General features: G+C 66.0%; 1 protein-coding gene across 1 annotated transcript in view; it reads right to left on the bottom strand.

Moving 5' to 3' along the window:
* Positions 1-124: 124 nt before the first annotated feature.
* The window catches only part of RBFOX3 (RNA binding fox-1 homolog 3), a 19,983-nt gene continuing 8,409 nt past the window's right edge, over positions 125-11,698 (bottom strand). Inside the window, exons 4-11 of the mRNA XM_006912169.2 lie at positions 11,543-11,635; positions 10,009-10,069; positions 6,888-6,941; positions 6,526-6,658; positions 5,897-5,936; positions 4,912-4,979; positions 3,660-3,738; positions 125-216 (exon numbers count right to left, since the gene is read on the bottom strand). Coding sequence (XP_006912231.1) covers positions 214-216; positions 3,660-3,738; positions 4,912-4,979; positions 5,897-5,936; positions 6,526-6,658; positions 6,888-6,941; positions 10,009-10,069; positions 11,543-11,635 — 531 coding nt within the window. The 3' untranslated portion in view covers positions 125-213. The remainder of the gene's footprint in view (positions 217-3,659; positions 3,739-4,911; positions 4,980-5,896; positions 5,937-6,525; positions 6,659-6,887; positions 6,942-10,008; positions 10,070-11,542; positions 11,636-11,698) is intronic.

Here is an 11,698-nt window from a genome sequence, read left to right as displayed (position 1 = left end):
CCACCCGCTCTGCCGGGCGCGCCGGTGCCGGCTGCTCCTCACTGCGCTGGCGGCCGGCTAGTGGGACCGGACGTGGTGGGTGCGTCTTGGTTTGGTTGGTTGGTTGTTGCTTGGATCTTAGCGTCTTTTTTTGTTTTGTTTTTTGTTTTGTGATTTTTTTGTGTGTTTTTTGTTTTTGCCCTTCGTGGTCCAGGAAGGAAACGGCGGGATTTCTCACTACAACAGAAACAGAAAGGCGCGACTTGCAGCGTCATGGAAGCGCCTGCCGGCGTCGTGAGGACGGGGCCCGCCACCCCTCGGGGCGGGACGCTGGGTGCTGGGGCTGCACCCTAAAGTCCCGGAGCCCCCCAGACCTGGCCCCCCTCCCAGCCTTCAGGACTCGTCACTGTGAGCCGGGTCTAGAGCAGGGGTCTGTGCTCGGGGCAGAGGGCACGGACTGTGGTGGAGAAGTGGGGGGCAGGCTTGGAGGAGCCACAGGGACCCTGGCCGGCCGACAGGCCCTGCTGACAGCTGAGTGGGGCAGAGGTCGGGGCCAGGTGAATGACCACGGGGCGGCCTGGAGTGAGGCGGCCGAGAAGGCGGTGGGCGCTCTGGGCAGTGGGAGGCGAGGGAGCCGGGCACCCAGGCTTGGTCTGCCCACCCCGCCAGCGGGGAACCGACACGCCGCTGGACTGGGTGGCGGGGCATGGCCAGGCCGGCGGGGACGCGTGCCCCCTAGCTGGCCGCCGCCCCCCGAAGCCCGGCTCTGGCACATCATCAGCACCCCAGGGCTACCTTGCCCCGTGCCTCTTTCCTGTAATGGAGGTGCTGGGCTGGTGCGTGGCAAGAGCCTGGCCTGTGTGGGAGGGCAGACTCTTCCAGAAGCTTCCTAGGCCGCCTCCGCTTTATCTGCAGCCCCCAGCCCCTCCCAGAGCCCCACACACCCTGGCAGAGGCGTGAGCCCAGGAGAGCAGAGCTGAGCACCGAGCCTCCACGTGAGGGGCCGACACGGAGGGCTGTCCCACCGGGAAGGCCTGAGGCAGGCATCACCCTGCTCCTCACCTGCTCTCCCCTTCAGGCACCCCCTCTGAAATGCACCCCGATAAAAGGGCATTTCTGAGCTCAGGGGAAGGGGCGGAGGCGCTGTGGCTCTGAGACAAACGGCAGGGCCTGGCTGGCCGGGGCCACCTCAGGCGTGCCACGTAGAGCACGCACAGAGGGGACAGCCTACTGCTGGGGGGACCGGCGGGCGCGGGGCGGACACTGAGGGAGGGCGCTCAGCCACTGCCAGGGGCACGGCTCTGAGACCTCCAGGCCTCCTGGCAGGACAATTTCTTCCTACATTTTCCCGCTAAGGAATCCCCGAGGCTGGTGTGGCTCCTGCAGGACTAGTGGGAAAAGCCGTCGATAAAATTTAATCGGCAACGTCAGCAGGACGGGCAGAGGGCAGAGGTGGCGACTCCTGTGCCCGGCTGGGCGCAGGGTGGGAGGGAGCACTGCTGAGGCCGTGGAACCAGCGAGGGGTGGACGGGAGCCCCTGGCGCCCAGGACCCCAGGGGAGGGGCGGGGACTGTGGCCAGGACTGGCTGAGGTGGCTTCCTGGACCGGGCATCTTTTGTGGCTCTGCAGACCCCAGGGATGAGGCGTGGGTCGCCCTTGTGGGTGTGGCTCTAGTGCCAGCTCTCTGGGAAGGTCCTCTGCCCAGCCGAGCCCCTCCCCCTGTGTGCATACTGTACCTGAAATGGCTGGGGGCAGGGGGGGGCGGGGGGCACGACAACTAAGTCCAAATAGGAACCAAGCTTTCAGACATAAGGGCTTAACCAGGGTCAAAGACACACAGGCCATCGTGGGGGGAGACCAGCTGGCTGGAGGCAAAACCTATGGACCTTAGAGTCGCAGGGGTCAGCTGCGCGTGTCGCTGACCGGGAGGGGTGCACTGTCCTCCTGGTGGCTGTGCCTGCTCTCGGACTGCTGGGTTTGGTGTGTACTAGGCAGCCACAGTGAATGCTGTTAGGGGCTGGGCCTCTTGCTAGTAGGGGGTGACGCGGCTGTGCCCTCCTCGGCAGAGACTGACTAGCCTGCAACATCCAAGATGGAAACAGCCAGTCAGTGCCGCCTTTTGGTGTGTGTGTGTGGAGGGGGGGGGAGCAAAAAGAAAAGAAAAATAAGGAAAAACCGAAAGAGAAATCGCTGACTCCCGTTTCCTGCCCCCTCCTGGTCTGTCTCGGGGAGAAGGGGCGTGGCCGTCACGGCAGCAGGAGGGCCCGGGGCCTTTCCGGCGCGGTGGTGGGTCTCCGGCCGGGCGCCTCTGTCACACGGTTTGAGATGTCCTCCGGAGACTCTCTTGGCTCAGGCCTGGCCCCTCACTGCCCTTTCTCCTTCACCTGGGGGTCTCTGAGCGAAGCCCCGCCTCCTCAGCGCCCAGGGGGCTGCTGCATGGAGGGACCGGCCCCTCCACACATGGGGGGCCCTCCTGTCAGGGTCCCCTGGCCTCGGCTCCACCAGGAGGGGCTGCGCCTGCTCGCCCGGCTCCAGGAGGCTTTCTGGGCACTCCTGCTCTCGCGTGTCCTGGGTCTGGGAGGCCACCGTAGGGACCTCCTACCCCACCCGCTGGTTTTCCCAGAAGAGTTGGTGGGGGGAATAGAAAATCTTAAAAATAAAAAGTGGGAACGTAAGAGGGCACCCTCTGTGAATTAACGAAAGCCCGTAGCCAGCGGCTGCTCGAGGACCAAGCTGACCCTGTGAGCGGCAGCTTCGGGGCCTCCACTGGGGACGGGATGTGCCCCTCGGAGAGGCCTGCTCCCTGTGGCTGCCAGCAGTCACCGAAGGCTGCTCGGGATGTCTGAGGCTCTTTGAAAATCAAGAAAGACAAAAATTGGGAGGAAGTAATGAAAACCAAAGGAGGTGGAAAAAAATCCATACTGGCTCTGAACCTCCTCCCTCCCCCCACACGTTTCCATCTTTGATGCTGGACGCCAAGCTGGCTGAGAACCGACCCTGACGCCCCTTGCTGGGGTGGGGGGGCGAGGGTGGGCACAGCTGGTAGCTGTGCATTGGAAGACTTCGGGGTACAGAGTGAGCTGGGCTGCATGTGTTGACAGCTGGCCACACACAGACACACACACACACACAGACAGACACACTGGCCCACAAGGACTGCGCCCCTCCACCCCTCCTGAAGGCCGTGGGCAAGGCTGGGGAGGATGGGCCCCGTTTCCCCAGGAGACAGCCTGCAGACCCAGCCCTGAGCCACAGAGGGGTCCAGGAGGGGGTCCTGGGTGAGAAACGATTGGCAGCTTTTGCTCCCCCCTTGATGTGAGCAAAGGTGCAGCAAGGTGGTGGGTGACAAGACACAGGACTGGGGCACGGACACACCCACCCGAGGGGGAGCGGGGCCCCCTGCCTCCGGAGCCTCTGCCGCGAGAAGGTTTCGTTTGATTTTCCTGGTGTGGGGGGAGGGGGGCCCCCCCAGAGGACCAGACGTCATCGCTGGGCAGCTGACTTCCCTCTAACTCCGCAAGGTCACAAAGGGGCAAGTCCCCTCCAATTCCAATCCGAGCCTTGGTCCTCCCGGCCACCAGGCCGGGGTCACTGGTCAGAGGTCTAGGTCGTCCTAAGGGCCTGCCCACCCGCCCGGGCCACAGCCGGGGCCGAGGGCCAGGCTGGCCCGGCCTCCTTACCATGGTTCCGATGCTATAGGTCGCCGTGGGGCCGATGGCGTGGTGGTAGGGGTCAGCTGCTGCATAGACTCGGCCGTAGCTAGGGAGGGAGCATGGGGTGGGGGACGAGTGAGGGTGGCAGCAAGTGTCCCACCTCCTCCCGTTTTCCGGGCGTCCCCCGGCGTGGGCCCACCCGAAATGTCCCCCCATCCCTGCCCGCACACCCTCCTTGCCGGCATTCTGGCCTGTTTGGAAGGAAGTGTCCAGAACACGGTCCGTTCAGTGTGCTGACCTGACCAGGGGAACCTGTTCTGCCAGGTGCCATGAGGAAGAGGTAACGGGGTCCCCAGGGCTGGTTTGGAGGGAAAAGGAACCTCGCTCTCCAGAAAGAAGGCGGCAAAGTGAAAGGAAGGGGTCCAGAGAAGAGGGGAGACCGGGGGCCGTGGGGGGCAGGGGCACCGCCACGGAGGATGGCCTTCCTCTCACGGGACTTGATTAGCACGTGAAATACTGGCTTCTTAGAGGACGTGGCCCAGCGTGGGGGCGGTGCCTGACAAACACCCGCAGGCCGGAGACGCAGTGAGGCTTCGAGGAAGGTGTGGGTCAGAGGGCGCCGCCTGCCACTGGGAGGGCGGCCGGGCGGTCCCCAGGCCAGAGCCAGCACCGTGGACAAGAGCAACAGCTGCCCTCCGTGAAGCATCCGCCACGTGCCCCGCACAGGGACCGGCACGCTTCCCCAGGCAGGGGCGACGTGGCCAAGAGGCCAATACACACAGGGCCACCCCCCCGAGACGCCCCAGGACCTGACTGCGAGACCAAGCCCGCTGCCCACCAGCTCCAGGCGAGCACGGCTGGGCGCCGAGGCCCACCTGGTCTTGTTGCACCCCGGGGGCAGGCGGGTGGGCACGATGTGCCCTTCCCGGAGCCAAGGGGTCTCGGACCTGGGCGCTCCGGGCCACCGGAGGCATGCAGGGCAGATGCGAAGGCTCCTGGCTACCTCCGTAACTTGGGGTCTCCAGAGCTTGTGGGGGGCGGTCAGGCCTCCAGGGTTGAGACTTAGAGGAACTGTTTGCTACTCGAGAACTGGGGGGTCCACAGTGCCCCCACTGTGCAAGTACAAAGTGATTATAGAAGCTGGGGGGCCTGCTGGCTTGGGGTCTCCATGCCCATTCGGACCTGCTCTCTTCTGTGCCCACTGGGGCGAGGCACCCCCAGGCCCCGAGCAGTGGGTAAGCCTGCCCCGTCCCGCCCAGCTCCCGCCCCTAGGTGGTACCTGTCGCTGTAGGCTGCGGCCGCTGCGGCTGCTGCGGGCTGAGCGTATCTGTAGGCTGCGTAGCCTCCCTGCAGGGGAAGGGGGAAGGAGAGACACACAGGGGCTTAGTGGGGCGGACACAGCCTTTCAACCTTCACCTTGGCCAGTGACATTGGCGGGTGCGGGCCTGGGGGCACCTGACTTCTGGCCAAAGGGAGGTCTGAGGACTATGCGGTCAGGCCTCGCGGATGGAGGTGAGGCGGGGTGTCTGTAAACCTCACTCGCTCGCTCTCAGTGACTTGTGTACATGGCAGGCACTGGTGGGCACCGGCGTGCCTGGCTGTGTGTGAGGCTGTGGCACCGCAGGTGCCGACAGACCTGCCACCAGGCCCGTGAGCCTGCCCCCGACTTGGATGCTGACGGGCATGGAGAACCCATGGCTGCCTCTGAGTGCCCTTCTGGACACTGGGAAGGGTTGAGAGCAAAGGGCATTGGCTCAGACTATGCCCTGGCCCATGCCCTGGCACAAAGGGACCTTGTATCGGACCAGGGACCTGTGTGGGGTGGCGGTGGCGGCCAGGGCTCTGAGCTAGAGGAAGCAGTAAGTGCCACCCATGAAGGGAGAGAGGGGACAGGACCCCACGCCAGGGTCTGCCCTGAGCCCCTGCCTCCTGGTCTCTCTCCGAGCCTTGCCCTTGCCCCAATGTGGTCACGAACCGGGGAGCCCTGCTCACTGAGCCCTGCCCACCGCCCTATCATACAATGCCTCGTGAGATGAGGGCGCCCCATGATGCTCCTGCCGTGAGCACGGACGCCCAGGTCCGGCTGTGTGAGGTCCCGGGGACGTGACTCTCTGGGCAGGCACAGGGGTGGGGGGGGCCTCGTCCACCTGGGTCCCAAGCCTGGGGGAGTGGGACAGGGGTGGGGAGGACGCTGACCGCTGACCACTCCCAGGAGGAAGCCGAGGCCCGGACCGCACCCTTCCCTCCCCCGGGGCCACACTTACATAAATCTCAGCACCATAAAAGCCATCCTGATACACGACCCTGGAAGCAAACGGACAAGAAAGTGGGGGGAAGGCTGGAGAGGTGGGGTAGGCCGGCTCCGCAGTCTGCTGAGGGAGGGGGCAGGGTGCCAGCCCTGCCCACGGGACTGGCATTTTAACAAGCGTTTGCTCCAGTGCCCTGTTTTGGTATAACAATAGAGTAACACCCCTGCTGGTCAGCTCCTTTCCGCCGCAGACCCAGGGGCCCCGCAGCCTGTCTCTCCCCGCCCCGCTCCGCCCCGGGGAAGCCGTCCCCCTTCAGGGGCGGGGGGCACTGGGCCTGGGGAAATGGTCCCGGAGGGCTTAGGGAAGGCCCTCGCTGACCGCCAGGGCCAACCTCGCCCCTCTAAAGCATCTGACTGGGGCTCTAATGTCCCGCGCATGCCAGTGACCCTTGGTTCCCGTGGCAGAGTGGGGGTGGGGGCACTGCACGCCGGGAGGCGGCTGCGCTGTGAAGGTCTGGGGGTCAGCACAGTGAACCCCTCAGTTCCGGAAAGGCTGTCTAGCCCCTGTGGCTGCCCAGGCTTCCCTCCCTGCACCCCCTGGGCCTTTCTCCACGCCTCCCTCCCCATGCACCCCCAGACACTCACGCTCCGTAAGTCGGGATGGGGGGCGGGGGTGGCGCGGCCCGAAACGTGTTGTACACAGCCCGGCCCCGGCCCCGTAAGTGCGCACCCCTATAGGCCACGGCTGTGCCGGCGGTGGGGTAGGGGAACCCCGTCACTGCAGGAGAGGGGGTGAGGGAGGGGACGGTGTGAGAGGGCGGGCGGGGCGGGGCAGGGCAGCCACACTGTCCACGCCAGGCCCGATCACAGCCACGTGCCATGTGCCTGCTGGACCACAGGTGCCGACCACCCCATGCCGGCCCGCCCTGCCCCGCCACCGCCACCTGGCCTTCCTGGCCAATGACCGCCCAGCACCCCGCAGGCTTCCCCACCGGTCTGGCATTTACCTGCATAGAATTCGGGCCCGTACACCGCGCCCACCACGGGGTTGAGCTTCCAGCCTAGGACAGAAGCAACGCATGCATCTAGTCACCACCGCCTTCTCCATCTCGCCCCTGCAGACTGCGCCCGGGGAACCCCAGACGCCAGGCTGAGCCCCAGCGGGGATGTGAGAGGGCACGGCCTCTGCAGAGAACTGGTGGGGACCCCCCCACAGCAGTCATCGTGGGTGGAGGAGGCGGGAACACTGACCCATGCCTCCTCTTCCAATGCGACAGCCTCACTGGCCGGGATCCTAACTGCGTCTTAATAACAGGTGAGTCTCTCCCAAACCGTCCCTCTGGGCGTCTTCTTGATTCTTTTCCCGGTGTGGCCCCCCCAGCCCGTCCCCAGGCCTCCCCTTCCCTGCAGCTCCAGCCCCAGGCTCGGGGTCTGTGATCTCTGCAGCAGAGTCGGGATGGGACCGCGTTTAACCGTCTGCGGGCTCCCAGCAGGGATGAGTTCAGGCACGTGACAGCTCGGTCGTGGGCGTGCTGTCTGGTGTGGGCGCCAGGCTGCCCCCGGGGAGGGCCAGAGGCTGCCAGACGGGCTTGGCCTCTGCCCATGACCTCCTCCCACCCCTGCCCCAGAGTCCGGGTCCTGGGCAGAGCTCCCGAGGGCCGTTCTTCCCAGTGCTGGCTTCCCTCGCTGCGCTCCTGCCTGCCTCTCTCGGAAGCAGCCGGAGAAGGTGCCTGGGGAGGGGGGCCTTTGGATGGGGGACAGTGAGTGCGGGCACTTCCTGAGCGCTTTGCCGTGTGCCGCTCACTCCTTCTGAACCCCCTGAGGTGGGGGTCGCACCTCCCACTTTACAGATGTCCGAGCGTTGGCTCAGGGCTGGGCCTCATGGAGCTGTTGCGTGGCACAGCCACATGCAAAGCCGGCAGTGAGGCGCCAGACCCGCGTTCCCGGCCGCTTCCTGGCCCCCAGCCGTAAGCTGCACCCCAGCCTCTCCCTGCCGCTGGGCCTCTCAGGGGCGGCTGCTCTGGGCCAGGCTGCCTTTCCCTCCGGAGACCCAGGGCCACGAGTGCGTGTCTACTCCCACCCGAGGCCTCTGGGGGTGGGCACCAGCTGGCCTTGAGTGGGCTCTGGCCCTAGCCGTCCAGATAGCGTGGGCAGTTCTCAGCCTCGGCTGAAGCCTGGACAGCGTGGCAAAGGGCTGGGCCAGGCCAGGCCATCGGTGGGTGGCAGACTCCACCCGTGAGCCCCAAAGACAGATTCTAACAGCCTCTGGGCTGAGCAGGAGGCCTTGCCCCTCCTGAAGGCCCACTGTCCACACTCTCCACACGTCTGGGGGCCACCGGCCATCCCTGGTCACCCTCACAGCACGGCACGGTTGTTTGCGTCTGGACGTTACTGCTGGGACTCTGACACCTTCTATAAATGTCAGGTGAGCAGGGAAGAAACGTTTCATCTCCTGGGAAGACCTCCAGTCCCGAGAACGAAGTCTTCTTAGTAAGAATCCACGATGGAGCAGCGTCCAGGAGCCGATGACCGGAACCCCATGCCCCGGGCTTCCACCCTAGCGGCTCTCCTGGGTTCGTCCCTGCTTGGTGGCCGAACTGCTGCGGCAGCTGGCTCCACGCCGCCACCTGCCAGCTCCGGAGTCTTGGCTGCCTCTGCCTGTTTCTCTGGCTTCCCGGCACCTCCACCTGTCACAGCTGGCCCCATGGCACTGTCGGGGACCCCAGATCAGGGGCAGCCCGAGCCTCTTCTGGGCGGCCCTTGTTTCTTCTGCAAACAGCACCACCTGGCGGAACCTGGTGAGTTTGTTTTCTAGTGCGAACTTCCGCCCACTGGCCGACGAGTCTGAGGGCTCGGCCCCTTACAGCGTGTCCAAGCGGGCCCGCCACGCTCCTAGGCCGCCAGAGCCCGCGTTTGGAGATGCCAGGCCCAGCCCGCTCAGCCCGTGCTCTGGCCCCGGCCGACGAGGATGTTTACGTGACGCTGTCACGGTGAGCGGCAGCTTCTCCCTCTCCCCGCCTGTCATTCACACGGCATGGGCTCCATGCCCGTTCCGTGACAAGATGTCCTTCGGGCTAGCTTCTGCTCAGTCTCGTTCTCGGTCCAGAAGTCAGGGGCACGTGGCTTCTGGGCGAAGAGCGGGCAGCTGGCTCCGGTGCAGCCCTGATGATCACCCAGACCCCGTGAGAAGTCCGCTGCCGTCCCTTCCCGGGCCCAGCACAGGTGACGGACACCCACCTGGCACTCGGGACCCTGGCAGAGCCGGGCAGCTCTGGGCTTTGAGAGTCCTTGAATAAGCCGGGTGGGAGTCACACAATCTGGTCTAACTCAGGACACTAGGAGGAGGGCCCGCGGGGGGTGGCCCGTGGCCGGCTGCCCACTGTCCTGCCGTAGGCATCCTGCTGGCCCAGCATCTGACGCTCATGGGGCTGGGAGAGACGGGGTGGCTCCGTCCACTCTGTCCCCACCGAGGGTGAAAGTCGGAGTCCACTTCCTGCAGGGAGCGTCGGCCTGACCAAGCGGGGCTGCCGCCCCTGGCAAGGGGACTGAACCCCAAAAGGGCCCTGCCCAACGCCGTGCCAGCTGCACTCAGACCAGCGCCTCGCCTGGTGGCGTTAACGCGCAGTGACAGAGGACGGTCCCTCGGCCTCTCCTCTGGGCAGCCAGCGCTCAGCAGCAGCAGTTCCCTCTCCCGGGCCGGCCACTTCCGCCCTGGGCAGTGTGCGGCACGATGCTTGGCCGAGGCACGTTATAGCCACGGGACTCGGCCAGGGCGCCTCGGCCTTCCGGAGTTCTGGGGGGACAGTCCCTCTCACCGTCATCGTGCTCAGTAAACTCGCAGCACCTTTGGCCCAAGGCCGCCCTCGGCGCTTAGGAATTAGGAATAACCCAAGAAGCAGCCGGCACCCTGCTATGCCAAAGCTTGCCCACGTGGGCGTGGGTGCCACACGCTGGGACAGGCAGGAGTCTCGCCAGCTGTGGGGGTGGGGCTGGGCCGCCCTGGCTCCCCTAACAGGGCGGGGCTGGCATTGGGGGGCACTCAGCATCGCCGGAGGCCAGCAGCCTGGGTTCCTCCAGGGCCTGTCTGGCGGGCAGCCCTGCGGGCACCCTGGGGCCCCGGGCCCTTACCGTTGGTGTAGGGGTTTGCAGTCTTCTTGTTGGTCATGACCCGGGCGGTGGCATTATTGACCTGCCCGGAGAGAGGGGCGACAGGGTGAGAGGGCGTTGGGCTTCTCGGGAGGCCGCTGGCCACCCAGGCCTGCTCTGCGTTTCTCGGCCGTGGCCCCCATGGAGACGGCGCCGGTGTGCCCAGGAGGAGGCACAGGACAGCGCCTGCTGCCAGCCAGACCCCGCCCTGGCCCGCCCTGCTCCTGGCCTCCTCTCCCGCCTCCGGGAGGGGGTCACCACCGCTCACAGCGCTGGCTAGTGTCCAGCCCGGCCAGGACCCGGCCCTCGGCTCAGGCACTGCGCCCAGTCCCCCTGGCTCCCGACTGCCACGTGGCTGTTCCTACAAACCCAGCCTCTCTCTGGCAAACGCAGGTCATGGGAGAAGCTGGCTGGGGGACTCTGCAGAGTGCTCTCAGGCCAGTGAGCACACCCACCCCCAGGACGGCTGCTGACGCCTCCTAGCCGTGGGCACCAAGGTGGCCGCCCCTCCCCGTGGGGGCAGCACCCCGTTCCTCAGAGACCAGCAGAGCTTTCTGAGGGGGCCCATGTGCCCGTGGGGGGTAAGGCCAATGGTGGGGGGCAGGCGGGCACCGGGGGTGGGTCCTACTCTCCAGACACCTAAGCCCCTGGTGATGCTGCTCAGGTGGCCGGACAGGGCCGCAGGAAGGGGGAGGAACTCTGTGGAAGAGGCCGAGACCAGGGCCGGTGTGGAACCTAAGGACGCGTCTGGATGCCCCGCGGTCAGTGCCTCTAACACTGCCCCTTCTGAACCGCCACCCCGACCCTCCCGCCCTCTTCCCCTGTGGGCTCCGTGCTAGCTGCCGACCCTCTCCCCCGCCCGCCCCTCGCTGCCCTGCCCGCTGGGGAGCCCGGCTCCCACACACCCAGAGCCACAGCGCTGGGGCGGGGGCACGCAGCCCACGGCGGGGGAGGGGCGGCGCCGGGAGGAGGCAGAGGGGTCAGGAGGGGACCCCTTGCCTTCTTTCCCAGCTGTTCTTCTGGGCTGGGTCCCCTTCGAGGCCCTGGCCATTTGCTGCTGACCCTCAGGGGACAAGGGCAGGAGAACACTGCAACATGATGGCAGCGTGGGTGCGGGAAGGGTGGGGGGCAGCTGCTGCTCCCTGTGGTGGGGCAAGGGGGTTAATGGCCCCGTCCCACCTGGAGGACAGACCAGACTGCCCGTGGTCCTTGGAGCTGCCAAGCCTCAAACGCACGCTCTCTGGGGTCTTCCCAGCACCTGGCTGATCCCCCAGCTGGGGGGCCTCTTTCGGGAAGGAGAGGGGAGGGAGGGGAGGGGCTCCCTTGGGTGGGCCTGAAGTCTAGACCTATAAGACCGGCACATGACGGGCTGGGGTCACCTCAGCGTGGTCCTGGCCTGCCCCCCACCCTGTCCTGTCCCAGGGACCCTGGCCTGGCGCTCTGCAGGGCAGCAGGGGGACTGGGGTGGGAGCCCGGGAAGCGGGGCGTCCCGGCTACAGCACACTTATCTGAGCACCTCAATTTTCCGTCCCTCTACGATCGTCCCATTCAGCTTCTCCCGGGCTCGGTCAGCATCTGAGCTAGTTTCAAAAGTTACAAACCCAAAACCCTGTGAGTGGAGAAGGACAGACACGGAGAGAGAGACACAGGATGAGAAGAAGGGACACAAAGG

This window comes from Pteropus alecto, unplaced genomic scaffold, assembly GCF_000325575.1.
Source record: "Pteropus alecto unplaced genomic scaffold, ASM32557v1 scaffold134, whole genome shotgun sequence".
Lineage (NCBI taxonomy): Eukaryota > Metazoa > Chordata > Mammalia > Chiroptera > Pteropodidae > Pteropus > Pteropus alecto.
Note: the sequence above shows the minus strand (reverse complement) of the source record. Positions and strands in the feature narration are given on the sequence as shown.